The sequence below is a fragment of the Siniperca chuatsi genome, linkage group LG7 (assembly GCF_020085105.1).
Source record: "Siniperca chuatsi isolate FFG_IHB_CAS linkage group LG7, ASM2008510v1, whole genome shotgun sequence".
Taxonomy (NCBI): Eukaryota; Metazoa; Chordata; class Actinopteri; order Centrarchiformes; family Sinipercidae; genus Siniperca; species Siniperca chuatsi.
The window spans coordinates 6,538,949-6,565,042 of record NC_058048.1 but is presented as its reverse complement, the minus strand read 5'-3'; the positions used below and the strand labels follow the sequence as shown (position 1 = coordinate 6,565,042).

At 42.9% G+C, this 26,094-nt stretch overlaps 2 protein-coding genes and 2 long non-coding RNA genes across 5 annotated transcripts; 1 reads left to right on the top strand and 3 right to left on the bottom strand.

Annotated features, from left to right (window-relative positions):
* Nucleotides 1–1,397: 1,397 nt before the first annotated feature.
* LOC122878857 (E3 ubiquitin-protein ligase RNF182) lies at nucleotides 1,398–4,714 on the bottom strand. The gene has a single exon (XM_044202324.1). It carries the CDS (start codon nucleotides 4,411–4,413, stop codon nucleotides 3,643–3,645), a length of 771 nt encoding a protein of 256 aa, XP_044058259.1. The 5' UTR covers nucleotides 4,414–4,714; the 3' UTR covers nucleotides 1,398–3,642.
* Nucleotides 4,715–6,468: 1,754 nt separating this feature from the next.
* On the top strand, nucleotides 6,469–25,573 carry sgpp2 (sphingosine-1-phosphate phosphatase 2). 2 transcript variants are annotated; one of them, XM_044202322.1, is made up of 5 exons: nucleotides 6,469–7,061; nucleotides 8,385–8,546; nucleotides 13,440–13,619; nucleotides 23,797–23,886; nucleotides 24,856–25,573. In XM_044202322.1, the coding sequence occupies exons 1-5, from the start codon at nucleotides 6,606–6,608 to the stop codon at nucleotides 25,399–25,401; spliced, it is 1,434 nt and encodes a 477-aa protein (XP_044058257.1). In that variant the 5' UTR covers nucleotides 6,469–6,605; the 3' UTR covers nucleotides 25,402–25,573. The 2 variants fall into 2 exon arrangements, with proteins under 2 accessions (XP_044058257.1, XP_044058258.1); XM_044202323.1 differs by lacking the exon at nucleotides 6,469–7,061 and adding an exon at nucleotides 8,744–8,826 and having other exon boundaries at nucleotides 8,409–8,546.
* LOC122878859 lies at nucleotides 14,269–14,749 on the bottom strand. The gene is made up of 2 exons (XR_006378561.1): nucleotides 14,442–14,749; nucleotides 14,269–14,348 (listed from the first exon to the last, which is right to left on the bottom strand). It is a non-coding gene; the product is annotated as an uncharacterized LOC122878859 (long non-coding RNA).
* On the bottom strand, nucleotides 21,600–23,790 carry LOC122878858. The gene is made up of 2 exons (XR_006378560.1): nucleotides 21,773–23,790; nucleotides 21,600–21,679 (listed from the first exon to the last, which is right to left on the bottom strand). It is a non-coding gene; the product is annotated as an uncharacterized LOC122878858 (long non-coding RNA).
* Nucleotides 25,574–26,094: the final 521 nt, after the last annotated feature.

Sequence of the window (26,094 nt, the reverse complement as noted above, 5' to 3'; positions counted from 1 at the left end):
TTTTATGTATAAAATCGGGAAAGTAGTAGGCTAACTACAGATACATGTACTGGAGTAAAAAGTACAGTATTTCCCTCTGAAAAAGGCCGAGCTGAGTGGAAGTGTAGAGTCGCATAAAACGGAAATAGGCTACTCAAGTAAAGCAGGCCAACCTCAAAACTGCAGGCTACGTAAGTAGCTAACATTCAACCACGTATTATTTTCATAGAGGTTAATATCGTTTAATATAGTCAAATGTGTTTATTATGGCTATAGTTAGAACTATGACTTACTGTCTCCTGACGCACTTAAATGTTTGAATGTTTTGTTGAGTGTTTCATGGTAGTTTTAATATTTTACTCTGAACCGAATAAGCCACGTCAGATGTCATCTCTGTAGCCCGCGCGGAGATAAGGCCCTGTGTAGTATTAGGCAAAACAAGGCGGAAATAAGTGAGTAGCCTGAGAGTAGTAAGCTAGGTTGTATGCTAGGCTATATGTTTATTCTCCTGTTGTTGACTGACAACGTCACGCTGTGTAGCCGAGAACAGTGATTGGAAATTTCAAGTTAAAAGGTTAAAAATAGCCAGTCATACACAGAGCCAAATGTTCGAATGAGAGGCATTAAAATTCATTAGCCCAGCATCCTTACAAAAACATGGCGTCTGATCTTGTTTGTTGTCATGGCTAATTTGTAAACACACATTTGCCTCAAACTATTTGCCAGTAATCAGTGTAACTGTAGCTGATTGAAAAATACAGCTAGGCTCCGGTACAATAGGCTGTAGTGTTGTGCTGCTGCACTGATTTTACCAATCAGTTAACTTGTGGTGCTACATATGGAAGAGAGGAGGTGCATCATTTAAGGCAATAGACTGTGTGACACCCTGAATTTATGGGGCATGAAACTTTTGGTCAACGTAAAGTTTTTATGTCCTAAATAGTAGCCTAACCTGTAATTGGATGGTGATTGGTCAACACTGGTTTTTATATATTCAGTTTGTTTATGAGGGGAAAATCTTCTTGCTGAATGGCTTAATTTATATCAACTAAAAGGGAGCCTTGTATGAACAGGTAAACACATGTGGAAAATCTCAGTCTGTGATATTAACGGCACAACAGCATCCAGTCCATAATGAAAAATGTATTTACTTTTAATCAAGTTTCAGCTACCAGAAATTTACACAACTAGACCTACATGAGAAATGACAGTTGACACAGGGTTTTTTTTTTTTTTATATATATATATATAGCATGTAGCACCATTTGTATTCCAGTAGGGGGCATATTTGATGCACAGCAGCAAGGGCCAAATCTTCAGTCAGGCACTGGGGGAACCATCATAACATACAGCCTTGGTAACAAGCTATTCTATGAGCGGCTGGCTTCACTGTGCCAAGACAAAGAAAAAATGCAATAGGTAGTCATGTTTCCTTTATTACTGAAATGTGTTTATGTAGCCTATGTAAAACAGCACATAAAGAACATTTCTCTGTGCAAATACGTTTGGTACTTTAACAACAACCACAGATTCTCAAAAAAAACCAACAACATTTTCTAGGTCCTCTGAAATAAATACAATATGCTTACATTTGTCAAAGGTAGACCCCCATTACTTGTTTCAAATAAGAGGGTGAAAGTGCATCATCAGAAAGTTGGGGAAAAGGTTGAGCAGGATGATTGAAGCAAGCATGGGAATCAAACAGGGCGGCTTCAAGAATCACGTTGGGCTGTTTTTTTTTGCTTTTTCCCCGTGCAGTGAGGTAGGGATACCATGAGTGTGCAAGGGCAATAAGTGCTTAGATTAAACCACTTTGGTGTCCGAATCATCTCCGAATTCTATACTCAATGCTGACAGGAAGGTCAGGGAGCCAGAACATAACACGGGAGTGCAATACACATGCTTCATGGACCATCACACATTTGTCAATATGAGGGTCTTACACTGCACCACAGATAAGGTATATCTTGTTGCCATATTCAAGAATTATAAATAAATAATTGTGTAGATTGTAGCAACAATTACATAAACAGAATTTACCAACGCTTCACAGTAATATTCATAATAAGAAGTTAGCTTTTTTGATTACACTGGTGTCTGAAGCTGAGTTCACTGAAACGTTCATTCATGTTTTGAGACAGACCCACAATGTATTTCTGAGGGGGAAACCCATATAAACCAAATTATATTAAGTTTTAGTTTAGTTTTAGCAAAATTAAATATTTGCATTGTGTAAGTGCAGGCACTGAAATAACACAAACTTTCTCGGCCCATACTGTAGTATTTTTTTCTCTCTAATCTCAGCCACACAGCTCATGGGGCTCTTTAAGTTTCCAGAGGTAATTATCACTCCTGACAATCTCAGAGGAACCAGACTGACACCAAATATATCCTTTCATAAGTTGTTCACCATGTCTGGCCTGGCCAAGAAACAGATTCTTTCCATTCTCACAAGTGGCTTTGAAAGAAGAAGAGGAGTGAACTTAAACATGGAAGCAGCTGAAGCTGGACTTCAGCCTGGATTGTATACTTATAGTCCCCGGTATCTGTTCCGACCTTTCTTCAAAGCCAGATGCGAAGACCCACATTTTTCAAAAGTATAAAAAGGTGCCGATTTGGGAGGCAGCTCCGTGTTGGAAACCCTGTTTTCAACTTCCGATGTGTGAATGATGTGACGGAAAGAGGAAATCCCTGCCGACACCCCAGCTGGACGCTGTCTGTGGCAGGAGGCCTGTGCATGATTTTGATCATGATTACAGTGAAGTTTTGCTTCATTCAGCAACAAGGTGAGGCACACGAGTCAGGAAACCACAATGTCCCTTCTGTTAAAAAATGTCAAAACAGAAAGCCTTGACCTAACATGCACAAAAGTAGCCAAACACAGGGTCAAAATCACAAGCTATCGCTTTGAATCCCTTTGAAAAACCTGAACGAGGTGCAGTTTTCATTGTGATAAAGGAAACAGTGCCATCCTGTAGGATAAGTTAGAGCACAAGGATTAGGAATGTCTTCAAGAAAGGCTGATCACGCCTATCCTGTACCACTCACCACTTCTCTGTGGACTATTTACAGGTCGGATTGTGGAAACGACTTCTTTGTAACGGAATGACATTTTAGAGGCTTCACATAAACATACAGGCCTTCATAAAAACCAAAATCCATCACCCGAAAACTCAGACGTGAACAATGCCAAATATCTGTACAATACAATAGTGCTTGGTTGAGATTTAAGAGTGAATCATCGTTGACAGTTATCATACAGTGAGTGGCATAGTGGGATATGCATATTATTTAACAGGATAGGGTGGGGAGGGCATCGAACCCTGGAAATAAGCACTTCACATTCAGTCATCAAACCCACCACAGCTTAGACCAACACCAGGGATCGAAGTCTTGGACTCATCAAGACGCCCAGTCAACTGGGCCTACTTTAATTCAAGTGCATAACTTGAGGAAAAGATTATCAAGGATCATGTCGGCCTATTGCTCCAAACAACATGAAGGCCTTTGGGTGTTTGCTGTACTGATAAAAAGGCCATTTTGGACGAGATTGATTCCTAGAAAAAGTAAAGGGAGCAGGAGTAGGCCTATTGGTTGTCAGTAATATGTACATAATCACACACCCACAGTACACCTTCATCAATAGTCAGAGCCTGCAGCCTATCAGGCGTTTCTCCGGGAGTTACTGGTGGCGGATGAGCGGCTGGTCTCATGGTCCGGTCTGTATTTGAGCCAGCAGATGAGCCATGTGACGACCACCGAGAACATGGCCAGGATGCTGGCTACCGACAAGCAAATGGGTCCCGCCGGCGAGGGAGGAATGCTGTGACTGTGCACAAAGATCAGGCCCATGAACAGCAACACCAGCATGGACAGAAAGGAGAAGATCACGCAGACGCAGCCGGTGGTCAGCGCCACTCTCTTGCAGCTCTGACAGCTGTCGTAGCGCGCCGAGTCCTGGGAGAGGGTCGTGGCTGTGGACACGGTGGTGGACGGGGTCGCCTGGCTTGCGCTGGACGCCCCCGACGCCTCCTCCCGGCGGAGGGCGACAAGAGCTGGGTGCAGCGGGGGAGGGTACGGCGGCAACGCGTCCTGAGGCAGGGGATCCGAGTCGATGTAGAGCGGAAAATCCTCGGTCACCTTGGTGTTGTTGGGCAGGTTTTGTATCCGATAATCCGGCACCGGAGTCCGGTGACGACAGACGGGGCAGCTGATGCGCCATGGCCGCTCCTCCCGGAGGTGAAGCGTGTTCAGGCACTCCTCGCAAAACGTGTGCAGGCACTCAAGGATCTTAGGAGCCCGGCGGTCAAGGTCGAAATAATTGTAGCAGATTTTGCATTCGAACTCCTCGTAGGGAAACACCGAGGAGGGCTCGCCGGGGGGTTCCGCTCCGTTCGGTGCCAAATCTACCTCTGCCATGTCATCTTTCGCCATTCACATTCTCCGGTGAACACAAAGGGAGCTGGCGGACAGATGCTGATGACGGTGCACGTCTCTCCTCCTCTCCCCCTCCTCTCCTCCCCGTTCATTGAAACGCCACCATCCCCAGCAGACACTGTGGACGCGTTCTAATAATCCCCACCGCGTCCGCTACGGAGAGCGGGCCGTCTGCCGCTCAGTCCGAATGATCGGGATCCCGGTCAAACATTAAAAAGCTCTCATTCCGTGTTCGGCTGCGTGGGAAGAGATGATGTAATGGTGGTGACTCCGATGCGAGGGCTCATCCATCCAGAGAGTCCGAGCATCCCACAAAACAGAGAGAGGGAGGGAGGGAGAGAGAGAGAGAGAGGCTGACACACACTCTCTCTCCGTTAAAGAAAGAGAGTGTGTGTTGTTGTTGTTGTTGTTTTCAGAGCTCTGTGGGCGCAGGGAGCAGCTGTGACAGCCGTGCTCGATCGCAATTACGTAGGTTAGACCATGCCAGACCATACCAGCTAATTTGGTCAACTGGGGGCGTCAATTCACTGTTTCCTGTAACAAAGAGAAGCTAAAGTCACACAGTGTGCCAGCATAACTTCCAGCTAATCAAACAATGGCAGTAGACTTTATTATTATTCAATCCGTATAAAAAGAGAAGGGGGAAGTGGCTCCAAAGTTCTGCACTTATTCATCAGCCACGTCAGAATCATTTGGAGGCTCCAGGCGTCTCTGCATGGTGCTGTAGAAAATCACAAATATTTCACCGTGTAGCCTATTTTGTAGAACCTGTTATTTGTACACTGTAAACAACAATAAGGTAGCTACTTTGAAATACAAGTGTTATTGCTGCGTTTAGGCTGTCTCAAAAACATGTTCTAATCTTGTGAAACTCACTACCTTAACTCAGTTCAACAAGCACATTTTCTCCCAAGTGTGCACACAAAAAAAAAAAAAATGCATTGTAAACTTGTTTTTAGAGATTTCAAATAGTCTATTGAAAGGGGTCAAATGGTCTGTGGTGACCATGTGGTGAAGATTCGGTTCTGAAGCAACAAATCCTTCCTGAAGTCCAGCTGATTACACTCAAATCACTGAGACCCAAATATCACGTGTGAGCACATTAGTCCTTAGAGGTCACCAGCTGATAGAGGCTATACAGCTGTAAGACACATGATTGTTGTTACATGTTATTATTGTATGATCAATGCCGTGTGGTTTATTTCCCTGCTCACCTGCTGTCATATATCCTTATTTGCTGACCAGACGAGTGCAAAGTGGATTCAAGTGTTCTTTCCAGCGCCTGGACAGAGTTGGCAAAAGTGGGTCATTTTCATAACAGGAGGATAATAGAGTTCTGAACTAAGGGGTCGCACGCATTGTCACAGTCCCCTTTGTAGATACACATCAAGCCTCGCAGACCAGAAACTCAGGAAGCCTGAGCCGATATATCTGTCTGGTATTAGTGGTGAGAGTGGATCCTTGGATTGGCATTCATACTGTGCAATTTGCAGAGTTTCCATAAACATATGACTAAATCCTCATTTTTTTCTGGCACCTTGAGGACGTGCTGAGGGTCCCAAGACTCCACTTTGAGGACCACTTCCCTGACTGATGACCAGGGAGCTCTACACCTACATATGAGACCTACTTCTGCATTTGTTCTGGAATCGTCCTCTAAATGTTGCTGTTTTGAGATTTCTTTAGCAGTTAGCAAACAATCACTGGGTCTCTGTTGGCGGGGGATTGATAGCAGCTCTGTAGCAACAGGAACAACACCATAGAGCCTAAAGCCTTCAAAATCCAATTTTAAAGCTTCATTACCGTGGTGATGGTGATGGAGAATCCTCTTTTAATAATGCAGTCTCTTTATTTTATCTAAAACATATAACCACATTTTCTGACAATAACAAGATAATAAATTAAATACATTTAATTTAAATTTTAAAAAAAAAAAAAACTAATTCTAAGATGCTGTTGATTTCTCTCTCAGCCACACACACACACACACACACATACAAATAGATACAAGTCTGTCCCATGGTACCCATGTATTGTAGCACATCAGCTGGGTCTTGGCCAGGATAACAGCAGATTACTGAATCAGAGGGCTCTGAGATGAAAATAAGATCAGTGCTTTGTATGACCACGTACTGCAGAAGGCCTCACAGAATGACCTGAGCCAGTTATTAACATTCCTGTCATATTTCATGTTGAACAATATAATTGAATCCCATGTCAGCCTGGAGCTCGGCCACTTGAACTGCCTGCGTACTGTATATTACCACTCCAGTCAACCGGTTCAGCCCCATTCTAGCCCCGCCCCACTGCGCACACCTGTGGCGCACAGCAGCCGCACCTGTGCGGAGCTCTGCGCCCTGCCCGGGCAGACATCACCTTCCATTACCGCTCACGCGCTTGTGTCTCCTTCTCCTGACATGCCGGAGCTCCTGGCTTACCTGCATGACCCGGAGCTCGTGGCCCGGTTCCAGAGACGATGCGGACTCTTCCCCGTCGAAGCCGCGCATCACAGCCGAGGGAGGACGGGCGCTCCGACTGGAACCCGGGTCCACGCCGACAAACCTTGTGGGCAGCTGAAGGGAAGATGGGACCGCCAGGATAATAATTCAAACTATGAACACAAGGAGAATGGATGTGCCGTTGGTGTAAGTCACTATTTAAGGGCTTTGAACCTTAAAACGACATTTTAATTAAAGAAACCAAAATGTCCACTGCAGTGACGAAGCCTAACTGCATTTGCGATTCATTTAAAAGGAATAAATGGATGGTTTTGGTGTTAGAGCTCTGGTCTGCTTTATTTTTAGAACGCTGCCATCGAATTCTTGAAACATAGGAAGTAAGAGTTAAACACGCAGCAGCTTTACGAGGTTAAAGAGCTTACTAAAACGGACACTGACACTTCTTTAGAGATGTTTAGATATGCTAAGCAAAGTGTCACTGGCTTTTCTCGTTTGTCTGGGTGTCTCTGTCTCCCTTGTCTTGGGCAAACAATTGATTTAGGCTATTAACAAAGTTAAGATGACCACAGTCAAATTACTTTGGCTTAGGGATCTAGGATCCTTTGATAATGTACAGTAAATGGAGCTCGTGGTGTTCAGCATGTGCATTATTATTGTAAATATTGTTGTTTATGAATCCACAAAGAGCAATATTAATTTATTTAAATACTCTTGAAGCTCCAGAAGCTGCAATCTATTTATATAGCCCATTAGGAATATAACATAACACTAAGCAAGTCTAAATGGCGTAAGTTTGAGCAAATAACCTACAAATGTAGAAACTCTTGAAGGGGCACTCCACCAATTTTACACATTGAAAATTACACTTCAGAAGTACTACTACTTGCATAATGCCTTCTGTGGCTCTGGAAGTGCCTTGTCAAGTCTAAGAAAGTAACCTTGATGATGTCATAATGATGTCATCAGGGTTATCTTGGCTTGGGCTTGGAAATTACAGATTTATAACAGAAAGTCTGCGTTACAAACTGGAGTGGGGTTTGAAAGATGTGGGCATTTAGGAGGCAAGGCGGTCTAATGAAAGATGCCAATCAGTTGCATTATGGGAAATGTAGGATCCAGTGTTTTTGGAACTTGATGCATACTAGAGACTAGAAGTCTCGGCCTCTGCTGCATCGATTTTTGACTCTTTGTCTCTTGTGAGTCCCCTAACTAAGTTTAAACTAAAATGTGCTTGCTATATATATGTGCCTGCCATTTTAAACTAAAATGTGCTTGCTATATGTATGTGCCTGCCATATAAAGAAATCCAATACATTTTGACTTGCTTGCTGGCATAAATGATGAAATGTAATGTAAAGAAGCTGCAAAAAAAGTGAAATGTGTGTAGCCAAAATAGGGTGTGACTGCAAGGTTGGCTGGTAGACCTAATCTGATCTGATACCGTTGCAGGAGCCATCTTTAGGCACCTGGTCCCATCATTTTGTGTTCATCAGTGTTTATTCTCTGCAGAGCTGCAGCAGGCCTCAGTATGAGGTGAGGAACTGGCTATTGCACTTCCTCTTCCTGTTCTCGGCAGGCCTGGGGCATGAAGTCTTCTACATCACCTGTCTGCCCTGCATACACTGGAACCTGGACCCATTCCTGTGCCGACGCCTGGTCAACATGTGGACTGTAAGTCACAGTTAGAGAGTGTGTGTGTGTGTGTGTGTGTGTGTGTGTGTGTGTGGGTGGGTGGGTGTACATGTCAGTCAGACCATCTAGTCTACAGTCTGATGGCCATTCGTTCCACAATGCCACCTCTCTTCCCTTTTGATCTTCATGTCCCTCTCTTCACCTTTCAACCTCCTTTTATCCTTCTCCCCCTCCAGTGACCTGTCTCTGACACCACCATGTTCATATATCCCCAGGCCTGGGGGCCACTGGGGCCAGCCTGACCGGGGCCCCTGACATGGTGAGAGGCCACACATGAGGACACATGAGTGGAAAAAGACTGCTAGGATCTCCCCATTAGATGTTTATTCTGATAGAATCCAGTACATGGCGACAAGAGACCCTGAAAACATGTCACATGTGATCCCAGAAGGAGTGTATTTGACACTTCACAGACAGACACAGACAGCCGTACACCCTCACTCCTGCAGTGTGTGTGATGGGCAGTGTGTTTTTGTGCCCTTTGTGTCCTCGCCCCGAACGCTTGGTGGGTGCCCTGTGTTTGAACCCCTTGTTTGGCCCTCAGGGGAAGAGATACCATTCTTCTGGCATCTTGGCTGCAGCAGGCCCCTGTGTGAACTCCTTTCAAACACACATAAACACCAACACACACACATGCTCGCACTCCCCACCTCGCCTGCTAAACACACTCATTGCCCTCCCTCTAGTTAGACATTACCAGCTTTACTCTGTGTTCTCCTCCCCCTAGTCTACCAGCAGAGTGTTTTATTGGCGTCATCAGCTCTCTGAGCTTTCTCTCTCTGGACCGACCATTTGGTCTGTCAGCCCTCGGGGCGCTTCACCCCACACTTCTAACTTCTAACAGCACCCTGCCATTGTGCTGGTGGAGTTATCTAAGGTTCATGGAGGGCTGTGCACTCTCTCTCCTCAGTCGCTCTCTCACACACAAAACTGGCAACTCATGCCAACGACTGAAGTGCACCCATGCTAATTAAGACTTGCACGCATGAGCAAACACATTACAGGCCCATGAATGACACACATACCCGCACATTATACACACACGTACCATTGTGTCCTTCACTACTCTCTGTTGCCTTTACTTGCAGGGTGACTTTGGTTGACTTAGAGAACAATAACTGTCATTAACCATATGGTTATAAATTACATTACCATGTTGTATTACTGTCGCATAGTGTTATGCAAATCATACACCGACTGTGCTGTTTGGAATATCAGAAATCTCAAGTAGTACTTTTACATAATGACACAGAGGGCATACACTATGATGTGGATAACTGAAGAATGTTTGGAAAGAAACTGCATGTAAAGTTTTCACTAATGACGACAGATGCTCACACTCAATGACAAAAACTCACTTTACTCCCAGAAGATAAAACTTTTTCAGCTATATGGCCTTCTCCGGTCCTGCATCAGTGATGAAGGCTAGACATCATTCAGTGTTCCGTCTGTGAGTAAAAAGACTTCTCGTCACTTGACAGAGTGCGACCTGGTCCTGTCATCCCTACAACCAAACTGTGGTCACTGCTGTTTGTACTGGCGTAATAGCTGCTACAAGATCAAAGTGGCTGAAAATAACCAGAACAAAAATGTACAAATTATAATTGACAAAAATCAGTAACAAACCGTGAGCTGTAAATTAAGAAAAGTATTGTATTAATGTGACGGGACGAAAGGCAGGGGCACACATTGCGAGTGATTAGCCGATAGCTGGTGTTGACAGTCAACAGATCATCAAATCATATTTGTGTACACACACACACACACACATACACTCTGATCCACATGTTGACAGATCAAAGTCCAAAGCTGCACTGGCCTCGATCAATACATTTATTCACGAGAAAACACACACTAGCACAACTATCGCTTTGTGTGTGTCCTCTGACTCTTACCTTAATGTGACCACACTGTCCCTGGGTCTGTCCTTTGATGTAACTCGTACAAAGACACCAATGAGACACTGGCTTTACTGGAGGCAGTTGAATATGATGTTTTTGTTGATGGTGAGTGCAGAGGGCGGGGTGAGGATATCAAATCATGCAAGCGCTTGAACTGGTCGGCAGATTCATTGTGTGAAGGCAGAGGGGGGAACACAGTGAATGTTGTGTACACAGTATGACTTGTTGTATGAATACACAGTCATGGTGAATGGATGGGGTCAGATGTGCTAAATAGGTTTACCATTGTCTGTCCTCTGTTTTTTGTCCACTTCATGGTACCAATTATTCTGTCTGGGTGCATGTGTGTAGGTACAGTGTAGGTAGATGCAAATATTGGAATAATAAATGCTACATTCGGGCACGACCAGAGGACAAAGAGCAATGGAAAAGAAAGATTTAGCTATTGACATAAGGTTTAATCTCGTTCTCTCCCTTATTTATGCTCATATAGCTTACTCTCAACTTACAATGGCCAAAAGTATGTGGACACTACTGTATACATGCTTTTGTGTACTTTTGGTCTGGGGCTGTTTAGGCAACTTAGTTCTAAATTAGAGAGTATGGAGCTAGAGACTGAAGGCTGTTAGCTTACCTTAGCATAAACACTGAAGGCAGGGGGAAGGTACTAGCCTGACTCTATCCAGTTCTAGTTCAAAAAGTATGCCTACCAGTACCTTCAAAGCTCACTAATTCACACATTGTACCTTTTTTGATTAATCTGTCCACAAATCAAAATGTAAAAATGCCAATTTGTAGTTTTGCTGCAAGCTAATGTGCTGTAGGCCTAGCTATCTCTTGACCGGGCATTGCTTCCCAGAGGCTTGTCGTCTCTGTGAGGTAGCCAGGCTAACAATGGAAACGCTGCACAAAAGTACTGGGTGGACAGATAAACTGTTGTTCTTCAAAAAGTAGTTACAGCACTTAACTCCCCCTAAAACCACAAATTGACATTTCTAGCAATGGGTCCAACAATACTTTGGTTTATGTCTAAATACGTGCAAAACGAATAACATTCCATTCAGCTTCATCTGTAACTCTGTGTTTAGTGCTAATTAGTAAATGTTAGCAGGTTAGCACACTAAGCTAAGACGGTGAACATGACATTATACCTGCTAAAAATCAGTATGTTTGCATTGTTATTGTGAGCATGTTAGCATGCTGACATTTAGCTCAAAGCACTACTTTGCCAAACTACAGCCTCACAGAGATTCTGGCATGGCTGTAAATTCTTGGTCTTGTTACATTTCTGATGTGTATGGATTAAACAAGCAATGTATAATGTATTAATGAGATGTTGAGGTGCCATTTGGTATATATTTGAACGTTAAAGGGAGCCAGGCTAGCCATTTCCCCCTTCTCAGTCTTTATGCTAAAACTAGCCTAAATGGGCTGGCACAGATATGAGTGTGTATTTCCCAAAATGTCAAAATATTCCTTTAAGGTAAATCTTAATGCCGAAGCATACAATGATGATGGTGTGCTTCTAACTTTGTGTCAACAGTTTGGGGAAGACCCACTGCTGTTTCAACATGCACAATGCCAGGTTCATAAAGAAGTGTTTTTCCCAGTTTGGTGTGCAAGAACGTGATTGGCCTACACAGAGCCCTGACCTCAACCCCATGCAACACCTTTGGGATGAACTGGAACGCCGACTGCAAGGCAGCCTTATCTCCCAACATCAGTGGCTGACCTCACTGATGCTCTTGTGGCTGACAGGGAACAAATCCATGCAGCCAGGTTCCAAAATCTTGTCCAATCTCTGCCTCCACTTTTAAGGGAAATCTTTTGGATGTTAGAGCAGCCTATTAATTCTCATGGTTTTGGAATGAAATATATATATATTTATACCCATTTTGTGTACTTGAATTTCCATCTCTTCCTTTGTCACTTTCTCATCCCTCTCTATCTGCGTGCCTCTGTGTCTACAAATTGCTGCACTAACAGCAGGTCAGTAGACTTACTTTTATATCTCATTTGCCATGGTAACAAGCATTTCCTGATTACAGTGTCAGTAGAGAGGGTAATAACAACCTCTCTATTCTCTCCCTTAAACACACACATTAGTGTCCTGCTTGCTCTCTGTGCGCTGCCTCCCTGCTCCTCGCTAAGACAGCCATTCATTAAATATACAAGGCAGAGCTTTAAATAAACCTGGAGCTGGAGCAGGCTGCCCCTCCGAGGGCCGCTGGGGATCTCATGAAAGAGAATAGGCAGCACATTTGGCAGGACACTCGCACACCTTGCTCTGACTGTGTCATTGTGTCAAGAGCCGTCTGTCTGACTGCACCAGCTGAAGACGCTGTGTCAGCAAACCCTGCCTTCTTATATTCTCAGTTTCTTACAAAAGATTTTGTTACTGTACGACTGCAGCATCTGCACTTTATACCAGGGTGGGTCTCCACTCATTTTTCTTCCTTTTTCTTTTTTCGTTGAGTGGGAACGGTGATTATTTATTTATAAGAGTGTGTGGTTAGTTTTAGAGCATAGCCTAATCGGGATTTTACTTCCTCTGCTCGTTATTTTATTATCATCTTCCTCCATCTCTAATTTGCGCTTTTGTGGCCATCACACTGCAGTACTCTTCTGAAGTCCTTTCTGGTATTTCATTGTAATGATGCTGTAGACTTATTTATGTCAGGTATAGATGATAAATCTATATTGCGTGAAGCCAACAATACTATTTAAATTCTCTGCATTCTTTAAATATGGTTCAGTGGTGCAACAAAAAGACACCATAATGGTTCTTTTCATGTAAAATAGTGTGAAATCTGATTTAAAAAAAAGTAGAATTTTTTTAACGATTCACAGTTAGGTTTTCCTAAAAATGACATTGCTAAAACATTAAAAATAAAAATGCCAGCTGAATACGATAAAAGATATTTGGTGGGACCCTGCTTCTAAGAGACTCATGTGCTCTCTCCTCTCTCAGGTGGTGATGTACGTTGGCCAGGTGATGAAAGATGTGCTGAAGCTGCCTCGCCCTTTCTCACCCCCTGTGGTCAAGCTGGAGACACGTGTCGATGCAGAGTACGGGCTGCCCTCCACCCACGCCATGGCCGCCACCGCCATTTCCTTCACGGTTTTACTGAGCGCTCCCTCCAGGATACAGGTGAGCATCACTGATAGCTGTGATTAAATACTGTAAACCAGCTCAAAATATAATATCTGAAATACCTGTTGAATGTGATCCCCTGACTTTTCCTCTAAAGCCACCATGAGGTTGGCATTTGTGGTTTTGAGAGAAATGTCTCGACAATTATTGGGTGGATTTCCATGAAATTTGGTTCACACATTCATGTTCCCCTCAGGAACCAGCACCATGGTTCCATCATACATTGTCTAGTTCATGACCAAATATCAGCAAAACGAATGACATTCCCATCAACCTCAGCTGTACGTTGTGTGTAGTGCCAATTAGCTAATGGTAGCATGCTAACACGCTAAACTAACCTGATGAACATGGTAACATGGTGTTATTGTGACCTTGTTAGGATACTGATTTTAGCATTTAGCTCAGTACAGTCAAGTACAGTCTCACAGAGCCGCTAGCATGCTGTAAACCCTTGGTCTTGTTTTGCTATACATACTCTTACCAAAGGTGAAAAATGTATTTCCATGCAAAAACATTTTACATGATTTGTTATATTTTCTCTTATTTTCTTTTCTCTAAATACATAATCTCTCCTGTGAATGAACAAAATACCGTTATTGCCCCATGATATCTTTCACTCCCTCCGGGAAATAAACGACGCCATGGGTCTGGATACTGATGGATTTATTGCCTTTCTCTTTCTTTTCTCCGCTATCACGTTCACCGTCAATGAAATCCACCGTCAAACTACAGTATGACAATGTAAAACATAAACACATTCACATATATTGCAAAACTCTATACAAATACACTCGGGAAACACAAACATACTTTACATACCTCGCTGGCTGCATATAACCAAGGGGGAATGAGTTCTTTAAATGCCCCGATCAAAATACAAAAATAAAAAACATCTTGTCTTCTTTGCAACTTCTTCACAACTTAAATTCACATGCAGAGACACCAACCTCTCACCAAAAGTCCGTTCTTTCCTATTGCATCCCTCAAAAATGTCCGTGTGCAACACATATGCACCCTAGTTCCCACTCAACATAAGCACTCAACATGCATGAATTAATTTAAACAAACACATGTTAAAACAACAGAAACAATATGTATGGAAATTATAGAACATATTAATTGAAAGAAATATGTACGGCAGTTATATACTCCCACCAAATGACAATTTTGTCATTTCACCTCACAATTTCGACAATTTCACACCTTAATTTCAACCATACTATATGCCTTTACCTTACAGTAACCTAAACTGGGAACAATAATATTTATTCTGCTTCAAGCAGTAAAACTGTCTTCTGTACAGGCCTATCAAGGTAGACTGGCTTGGAAACGCGTCTTCCCTGGCTGTCTAAGGTTGAGTCACTAATTAGCAGTTTCACTTTTCGAACCTTTCCATCAGGACTCAGATACACTTCTGTCACTCTTGCCAATCTCCATTGATTACGTGGCGAACTGTCTTCCTGTAGGATGACAATGTTGTCGACCTTTGTATTTCTCTTCTCTTTTTGCCATATTTGTCTTTGTTGAAGATTAAGGAGATACTCCTTCTTCCACCTTGTCCAAAATTCATTTGCCAAGAACTGCACCTGGCGCCATCTCTTGCGCAAGTATAGATCCTGACTCACAAATTCACCTGGAGGTGGGAATATTATGTTTGACTTCATCATAAGAATATGATTGGGCGTGAGAGGTTCATGACTTGTTGGGTCATTTAAATGCTCAACTGTCAGTGGTCTGCTATTAATAATAGCCATCACTTCGTACAGAAAGGTTCTGAGCGAGGCACTGTCAAGTCGTTTAGCAGACTGGTCAAGGATTGTGGTTAAAACGCTTCTGATCGTTCTAATCTGCCTCTCCCATACGCCGCCCATGTGGCTCGATGATGGGAAGTTCATTATGAATTCACATCCATATTCCTTCAACTGTTCAGGATTTATCCTTTTCATTGTGTTCATGAACTCTCCTCTTGCACCTACGAAGTTTGTGCCTTGATCACATCTTAACTGTCTTACATGTCCACGTATTGCAATGAATATTCGTAATGCATTGATAAAGGCATCTGTAGTGAGATCATCAAGCATTTCAATATGTATGGCTCTAGAACACATACAAGTGAAAATGAGACCATACTTCTTCAGTTCCTTCCTTGCTTCCTTCACGTAAAATGGTCCAAAACAATCAATGCCACAATATGTAAAAGGAGGTGTCATTTCCATTCTTTCCTCTGGCAAGTCCGCCATTTTGGATCTTGTGTGTTCCTTCTGTACTTTCTGCATGTTGTGCACTTGTAGATATGTGAGGCAACTGCACTGCTGCATCCTGTGATCCATATTCCATTGGATCGCAATTCATTCATTATCAGTTATTCCTCTTCCTTGATGATGCACCCTTTCATGGTAGTGCTTAATAAGCAACGATGATACATGACTCTTATTTGGTACAATAGCAGGATGCTTGACATGCGGATGAAGAACAGATCTTGTCAACCGTCCTCCAACCCTAAGTACACCATGCTCATCTACAAAAGGACTCAGCTTATGTAGTTTGTTAACTTTGTCTTTGGGTTTTATATCTTTGCCTTGCTTTATACCTTTGATTTCACTGCTGAATGCTTCCTTCTGAGCCAACTTGATTATGAATAGCTCTGCTTCCTTTCTTTCCTCAACACTTGTAGCTCCACTTACTTTATCTTTGATGCCCTTGATCTGTTTAGCATGGCGCTTTAAAGAGCAATAGCCTTGACAGCTCTTTTCCAGTCAGAAAACTTTGTTAGGCGGTCTAACAATGACCTATCCTCCCTCGCTTTGGTGTTGAGCACCAGGGTTCTTTTAAGTTCCGGATCATCATCGTAGACCTTTCCCACCATAACTTCTCCTTTGGGTAGCTCTCTTTCCCATAAGAAATCTGGGCCAGTAAACCAATTTGAAGCAAGAAGCTGATCTGCGGAGAGACCTCTCGACGCATGATCTGCAGGATTATCTTCAGACCTTACAAAGTGCCATTGTGCAGGATCTGTAATGGACTTGATTCTTTGGATTCTGTTTGCTACAAACACTTGAAACCGTCTGGCATCATTGTTTATATAGCCAAGGACGACCTTGGAGTCAGTCCAAAAATGTTCTTGAAGATCCTCTATTTCAAGCTCATTTCTGAGCATTACACTTGTTCTTGCTGCTACAACTGCAGCCGACAACTCAAGACGTGGCACTGTGGTTACCTTGGTAGGAGCAACCCGTGCTTTTCCCATGACTAGCTTGCAGTGAACATTTCCTTCAATGTCGACCGCTCTGAGGTAAGTACACTCCCCATAACCGATGACACTTGCATCAGAGAAGTGGTGAAGTTCGTACTGCTTTACCTCCTTGAAGTTATCTGGGATATAACACCTTCTAATTCTCACATTAGATAAGGTTTGAAGATCTTTTAGCCACACTTCCCACTGTACTCTTAGCTCTTGTGGGAGTGGCTCAAATCCAAGTTACTTTGTCTCTACACAGTTGTTGTAAGATCTGCTTTCCACTGAGAATAAAAGGCACTACGAATCCCAATGGATCGTAGATTGAAGCCACTGTAGAAAGTACTCCTCTTCTGGTATTTGGGTGTTCCTTAATGGTCACTCTGAACTGGAAGTCATCAGAGGATACACACCATTGAACGCCAAGAGCTCTTTCCATTAGTGGCTCTCCCAAAGCCATGTCCATGTCTTTGACACTTTCAGCACATTCATCCTTCGGTATCGATTTCAATACCTCCTTGCTGTTGGAAATGAACTTGTGTAGTCTAAGCTTGCCTGTGCTGCAAAGATCTCTCGCTTCCTTAATCAGCTGAATTGCTTCAGCTTCAGACGTTGCGCACACCAGTCCATCATCAACATAAAAATTTCTTCGGATGAACTTAACAGTGCTTGAGTTAAATTTATCCTGACCTTGAGTGGCTAGATGCTTAAGTCCAAAATTGGCACATCCAGGGGAGGACGCTGCCCCAAATAGGTGGACCTTCATCCTAAAAATTGAGGGTGGAGACTCTAGATCACCGTTCTCCCACCATAAGAACCTTAGGTAGTCTTGGTGCTGAGGCCTTACATGGAACTGGAGAAACATTTTTCCACATCACACATTATGGCAATCGGGCCTTTGCAAAACCTGCAAAGGACTCCCACCAAGGTGTTTGTGAGCTCTGGACCAGTAAGGAGTTGGTCATTCAGTGACGTTTCTTGGAATCTTGCTGAGCAATCAAAGACCACTCGTATCTTTCCAGGCCTTTGGGGGTGGTATATGCCATGGTGGGGAATATACCAGGCTGGTTGATTGTCAACCTCATCTTCAGGGACCTTTTCTGCGTGGCCACGAGCAATGATATCTTCCATAAACCCCAAGTAGTCAGTACAGTACTGCTGGTCTCTCCTAAGCTTTCGTTTCACTGACATTAGACGTTGAACAGCACATGAGTTATTATTTGGTAGACTTGGTTTGTCTTGTTTGAAAGGTAAGGGCATCTCAAAATGGCCATCTTGCTTCTGTCTGATTCCCTCTTTCAGTTTAGCCAAGAAATTAAGATCTTCTTGAGAGAAAGTTGTCTCTTCTTGACCTCTCTCATTGAAATCAGATTCCAATATCTTAATTATGTCATCTGGATTGACCATTTCACTGACCTTTGTATTGCAAACATAGTGGACTTCTCCTTTAAGCTTGACCATTGTACTCACTTCAGGCATTACTTGCTTCACAATGATACGGTGACTCACTCCAATTGCATCACCGTAGTGTTCACCTGGATCGCCATAACTCACTATGCTCCATCCTAAGTCGGTCTTCTGAGCAAATGGCTGGCCTTCCTCTCCACAAATGACTTCTCGTGGCATTAGAGCTTGTGGGCAATTGTACCCGATCAACAAACCAATTTCACAATCCTTTTGAGGCGCGACGTGATCAGCAAGATGCTCCAAATGAGGCCATGCCTTTGCTGTCTCAGGCAGTGGGATGTGTGTGCGATTAGCCGGGATGAAGTCACGAGTGTAAACTGTTGGCACTGTTAACTTCTTGGAGGAAAAGAGTCCCCTTATTTGTAGGCTATTAAGTCTTTTACAATGAATGATTGTTCCTTTTGATGACATCGTAGAGAGTTTTAACTTCACTTGTTCAGTGTTTGTATCAAGAACATCTACCACTTCATCAAGAATGAAAGAAGAATCACTCTGTGTATCTAACAGAGCATAAACAAGAACTTCCTTGTCTGGATTACTTGGCATTGACACATAGACAAGTACTATCGCAGAAGTCTGTGCACTATTAGCATCTTGTACAACTCTGTTAGAGGTTGATTTCTTTGTGACGACTTGTGGTGGAGATGTTTCTTTAGATTGTTCTTTCCTTAGTTCTAGGTTCCCCTTTGAACATTCTTCGTGCAGGCACGTGGGGTGCTTCTTTGAGCATGAATCACAGACCATTCGGTTACTGCAGCTCTTAGACTGGTGGCCAGGGTTCAAACAGCCAAAGCACAGTTTTTCACTTTGCATAAATTTTATGCGCTCAGCAACTGGCTTCTCTCTTAATTTGTAGCACTTGTGTAAGTTATGCCCTGATTTTTTACAAAACACACACATAACTATTTTCCTTTCAGTGGTGTTTGTTGTGAAGATCTTGGCACCACCGGTTCGGTTCTTGGATGTTGAAATGTTGTGGTCCCTCATCGTTGACTTATCAGATTCACTTTGCCGTAATGCATGGAAGGATGTAATGGGGTTGCAAGCGATGCTCGCCTCCATTGAAAGGAACGTCACAAAATAACTGAAACTTGGGAACCTTCCGTGTTCAAGTTGATATCGTGTGGCCTGTCAGTTCCATCCAGAACTTAACCAGTCAGGTAACTTAGCAGCAAGTTTTTGATTCTCAATTCCATCATTAAGAATGTAGAGACTGTCATTGTTAGCCATAGCACTTTCACAGCTGCGTAAAAGATCCACAAATTTTCTCAACTCAGCACTCTCTCTTGAAGCTATTTTTGGCCATGAATGTAATTTGTCTCTGAAAGCCTTGGCAATTACAAAGGGTTGGCCATATCTTTCATTGAGCAGGCTCCATGCTGCATTGTATGAATCTTCTGAACCAGACAGAAAATAACCTTCTAAGGCTTCTCTAGCAGCTCCTCCGACATATTTTTGAAGGAAGAAGACTTTCTCTGCAGTAGGTATATTCTTTTTCTCTATAAGTGTCTGAAAGGATGACTTCCAATGATTAAACTTGAGTGGATCTCCACAAAAATTGAAGGCTCTGGAATGGGTAGCCTGTTTGCTGTCATAGCTTCAGCTAAGACCTTTACCAGCTCTCGCATGTCGTTTTGGTGTTCACTTTTTGGAGTCACATTTCTGAACAGTTGTGGATGCTGATCAGCAATACTCGCTTGATTCAGTATCTGCATATCTGTAGGCAACTCCATCTCACATTTTTGTGGTACAAAGTCTTGTGTTGGATAGAACTCATTTGCATTGTAAACTTGAAGCTTTACTTTGGCTGCATTAAGCCTTTTTAACTCTTCCAAACGCTCAAGTTCTCTTTTCAAATTTTCCACTGACCTTTTCCTTGCAGCATTCTCTTCATGCTGTTTCTTTAACAGAGCAGCCTCTCGTCTCTCTCTTTCTATCTTGCGTTCAATTTCTTCCTTTTCTCTTTGAAGACGGCGAGTAGATGCAGCTGCTTCTTGGTCTGCAACTATCAACTTATCCTCAGTTTCAAGTCTTTGGAGTTCTGCATGGTGGCCTTCTTGCTCACACATAATTTTCAATACAGCCTGTGAATGTGCATACTCAGCAACAGCTTCTTGTCTTTTGGATGAGGATACAGCAGAGTGAATGGAATTAGACTTAGTATTACTACTCTGAAATGAAACACTGGAAGTTGAAGATGCAAATACAGATGAAGCATCAGGCCAAATAATCTCCTCCTCATTTCCTTGAATCTGAGACTGTGCATTCTGCATTACAGATCTGGTGACGGATGCACATCTGTCCAACTTGCGTCTCATCTCATGTGTTGGGCTGTCAATTTTTCTGTATTCATCATAAACATTATTCAGCTCTAATTCTTCTCTTTGAATACCTTTAATGTGTTCTTGGAGGATATCACTGGGATCTTGTTTGATTATGGATTTTTTAGCCACTTTTGTCAAAACTTTCCAGCGTTCATAAATACTGTCAAAGCGAAGTAATAATCCTTTCACCTTTTCCTTCTGAAATTCTTTTCCCTTTTCTGTTAATGTTCGATCTCTTTCACTTCTCTACGAGGCTCTGCAGGCCGTACTGTTTGTTGTACAAAGGTAGACTTCTCTGATTTTTGTTTTCTTTCACTTGTTTGTGACATCTTACTTATCTGGAAATTGCTTGTACACACTAAATTTTAGCTGCGTAAGTTACAGCAGATTTTTTTTTTTTTTTTCTTTCTGAAGTGAACGATCAAATTAAATTAGTTTAATGTCCTTTAAATCAGCACTTCAATGTAAGCAAAACAATGTAAAGGCTTGGTAATATTGTATGGTTGATTACACTTGACAAAATTCTTATGACCATACTGTAGTGAAAATGCTTAGAAGAAAAACTCTTCAAATACTGAAATGTATATATCAGCTTGCTCAAAATGCACAATAATTCCTTTCCAAGTTATCACCTATTTCAACCACAGTTAGTATTATTAAGGTTTCACACAGTTCCTTGTAGTGCTCAAACTTATTGTCACCTTTCAGTACACAAGCTTTAGTGTCTGCCTTATGGACGTCTTAATGAAACACTGATGAACTGCAAGTCCTTAACGCTAAATGTGGGCTTATCTGTGTGAAGTTACACATCTCCTTGCCGAGTTGTGACACAGCAGGTCCGGACCGGGCACGAGCGGGTTCGGGAACGCTTGCGCAGGTCCGAGTCTGACTCTCATGGTGCAGGTTCGAGTTTGACTTTCACTCCCTCCGGGAAATAAACGACGCCATGGGTCTGGATACTGATGGATTTATTGCCTTTCTCTTTCTTTTCTCCGCTATCACGTTCACCGTCAATGAAATCCACCGTCAAACTACAGTATGACAATGTAAAACATAAACACATTCACATATATTGCAAAACTCTATACAAATACACTCGGGAAACACAAACATACTTTACATACCTCGCTGGCTGCATATAACCAAGGGGGAATGAGTTCTTTAAATGCCCCGATCAAAATACAAAAATAAAAAACATCTTGTCTTCTTTGCAACTTCTTCACAACTTAAATTCACATGCAGAGACACCAACCTCTCACCAAAAGTCCGTTCTTTCCTATTGCATCCCTCAAAAATGTCCGTGTGCAACACATATGCACCCTAGTTCCCACTCAACATAAGCACTCAACATGCATGAATTAATTTAAACAAACACATGTTAAAACAACAGAAACAATATGTATGGAAATTATAGAACATATTAATTGAAAGAAATATGTACGGCAGTTATAATATCTGTCATGATCTGACTCATTAATAACCAAGGTAGATCGAATACTTCCAACTGACGAGTAACAACGTCAACAAGCTACAACATCAGTCTGATATTTAGAGATGGCGATAACAATGACTGTACATCGTTTCTTGATTGGCAACTGTGATATTACTGAAACTGCAATAGTCAATGGTTACACTACTCACTGCTATGAAAAATTATATTACCGCCATTGCTGACTGCAAATTATGTACTTAACCTTATTACAGCCAGGAAGCGTAGGCTGCGGACGTTGAACTGTAATTGTGACTTTAGGTATCTCATTAACAGTGCTATTAGATTGCCATTGACTTTTATGGATTCCTTTTAAGATTAACAAGGCACCAGTTAAACTAGTCGATCCAAATGAAAAGCTTCTCTCAAATCAAAATGTTGAATGCAATACAGTTTGAGGCACTGGCAGCCTGTGGATGGCAGCTTGCTTACGGGTAGCTGAGTGGGATGAAGGGAGTGGCCCCACTGTCCATCACTGAGTCCTGACTGAGCTGTTGGACAATGGGCAGGGAGGGGCGGGGCCAGCAGTCACCATCAGTCACCATCAGCCACACCCGTCGAGCTGCTGTTTGGTCTTCTGATGGACTCAAGTGAGTCAATGACTGTCAGTCTCCACCTCCCTCCTCTTCCTCCTCCTCCTGCCTCCTCCCCTCTTTACCTCTCCCACTCTACTGCCAAGTCAATAAAACACTCAGTGGCTCAATCATAGGCCGTCTTAATCAAGCACTGTTTCAATGAAGACCTGAGAGAATGCTAAATACTTCAGTTAGTAGTTTCCGGCCTCTACAGCTGTCAGCCTGATTCATGGTCACATCATTTCAGCTGTTTGCCTTCATTTTCTTGCAGTGCCGTTCCCAAGGTCAGCGAAAGATGTACAGTAGAGCACTTAACTGTGGCCTGGAATTCCTCGAGGATTCCCCTGAAAGAAAAGCTTAGCTATAGATGAGTAGCAGGCTGTTGCAGAGGCTCCTGAATGGCCACAAGGCCTCGGGGCAACTCGCCCGGTTCCCGGAGCAGGTCGGAGGTCGCGACAGTCAATCACAGAGTGACCCCCTCCTGTCCCCGGCATCCTTTGTGACCATTCAAAAAAAAACCTCTCTTCATGAACTACCAGTGAATAGGCTTCCAGCTGCAAAAGACAGGAAAAGACACAGGAAAAAAGGCAGAGAGGAGGAGAGGAGGGGGGCACAGGAGGGGAGGGTGGAGGAGGTGAATGAATACACAAGGCTTCTCTTCTCACTGTTATTGAAATAGAGGGGGAACAAATCCTGCCGCCATAGGTAAAGGAGGGAGGGTAGAGAGGATGGAGAGACTAGAGGAATAAAGGAGCAGTGACTTGATGACGGGCACTACGTCAACCCAGCAGAATGGACAAGTGGCAGAGAGAGGAGTTACATGTCGCCATTAAGAGGATTGACGAATTAATGATTTGATCACAAACGAACAGGAAAAAGAGGAGAAGGGTTGGAAAAAGTACATGACAACTGTTCTTGTGTTTTCACTGAGGAATGTTAGGAATGTTAGTCGCATGTGACGCATAACATTCTACTTCCTCAGATTTCATCTGTTGTCAATCAGGGAGTGGCGTTTGTCATTGCTGGTGTGAGGTATCTGCATATCAGTCGCTATGATGGAAGTGTGTGTTTTTTTGTGTCTCAGTTCCAGTTCGAGGTGGGTCTGCTGATCGCAGTGACCCTGTCATCTTTGGTGTGTCTGAGCCGCCTCTACACTGGCATGCACTCAGTTCTGGTGAGCTTGTGCCACCCCACACACACACACACACACACACACACACACACACACACACACATATACATACATATACATACATATATACATAATATACTACAGCATAAAACATTCAATTCATATCTATCTTGGTTAAACTGTCTGGCTTTGATGTTGCCTTCCTTTCATTTAAAAAATTTTGAGGCCATAATATTAAGTTATAAGTTATTAAATCAGTTATGTTTAAGTACACATTTATCATGGTGGCCTCATCACTGAAACACTGCTTTATGGGTAATATTTTTTTCCTAAATAGTTATTACACAATAATACACAATTCACTTTCTTGCTGAGAGTTAGATGAGAAGATTGATACCACTCTGTTAAATGTCCGTTAAACATAAAGCTAAAGCCAGCAGCCGGTTAGCTTAGTTTAGCAGAAAGACTGGAAATGGGGAAACAGCTAGCCCGGCTCTGTCCAAAGGTAACAAAATCCACCTATCAGCAGCTGTAAAGTTCACTAATTAACACACATAATCCGTAAGAAGGACAAACGTGGGGAATAAAATGAAAGTTTTACAGGGGTTGTGTCAGACTATTTCTTGTCCAGGACTTTGGGAAGTTACTGCGCCCGGCCAAGGAATAGTTGGGCACATAACCCCCATAAAACCACAACCTGTAGTTTTTACACTTTTTAAATTTTATTTTACAGAATAAACAGACACCATATAATGTGCTAATTAGTGAGCTTTAGATGTACTGCTAGGCAGATTCTGTTTTCTACTGACAGAGCCAGGCTGTAACTGCTGTTTCCAGTTTATCTAAGCTAAGCTGAACTAACTGGCTGCTGGCGGTAGCCTAATATTTAACAGGCATACATGAGAGTGGTATCAATGTTTTCATCTAACTCTTGCTCGCAGAGAAGCAAATTATTTAACTATTAACTATTGCTGTGTTCCTGATAAAATATCATCATTGTTCTGCTTTCAGGATGTGATCTGTGGCGCTTTAATCTCAGCCATCATCATCTTCCTCAGCTACCCATATTGGGAAACCTTGGACCATTTCCAGCTCAAGAGCCACATCTCCCCCGTCGTGGCATTGTCACTGCCCCTCTTCCTCAGCTACGCATACCCAGAGCTGGATCATTACAGCACCACGCGAGGGGATACGACCACCATTCTAGGAGTAGGGGCCGGGTGCTCTGTGGGATACTGGGTGAATGAGCAGCTGGGGCAGACTTTTGAGCCCCAGGGGGTATTACCTGTTCCCTTGCCCACACTGACGGCGAATGTACTGGCACTAGGTGCTGCCCGCTTCCTCGTGGGAGTTGTAGCATTAGTTGGAACTCGGCAGGTAGTGAAAAGACTGAGCCTGCACGTGTTGTATTCGTGGTACAGAGTGCCAAAAAATGACGACAGTGCCAGGAGGAGGAGAGAGATTGAAGTGCCGTATAAGTTCGCCACATACACAGCTGTTGGACTTGTCAATTCTATACTGGTCAATAAAGTCTTCATTTTACTCGGGCTACTATGACCTGTTAACATACGACTAGCAAAAATGTACCTCATATTTATTTCATTGTGTCTCAAACAACCTTTTTTACATGTTAACTTTCACATACAACAAGCTTCCACTGGGAATGATTGTGTACTTGTAACTGAGCTGAACACAAATAAAATATTTTGCTCACTTAGTGAGTCTCGAAGTTTTTATGACTTCATTCCCAGTGTGATCATTATGTGAATTGCGTAATCAAGGCTGTAGCACTGTTACTGAACTTGTGTATTTCAGAAGCTACACACGCCACATTTCCACATGCAAGTTCCCCGTTACCTCTTCCAATGGGAGAACCCCACCTAGAGCCAGACAAGCTCGTACCAGTCAGGAAAAAACTATAAAAACCAGTTTAACTGAAACTTGGCAACTTCATTTCAATGGCACCTGTCTTTGTCTGTCTTCAGCAGGTTAGAACAGGCCACGTGCTACACTATATGGGCCTGTTTACTATATCTTCGGGACTGACTGAGCAGTAGTGAAAGAGTTAACCTCCCTTTGCTACAGTAGGGTTTGAAGGAATGCCGGAGCACCTGTCAGACTGAATTTACAAGACGGCTTGTTATCTGCACAGCTCACTTTCATATGGGAGGCTACTGACTGCAACAATTTCCCTTTGAATTGACAGTAAAGCATCAACGGATACAGTGGAAGTCTGTGTACTTGTTACCT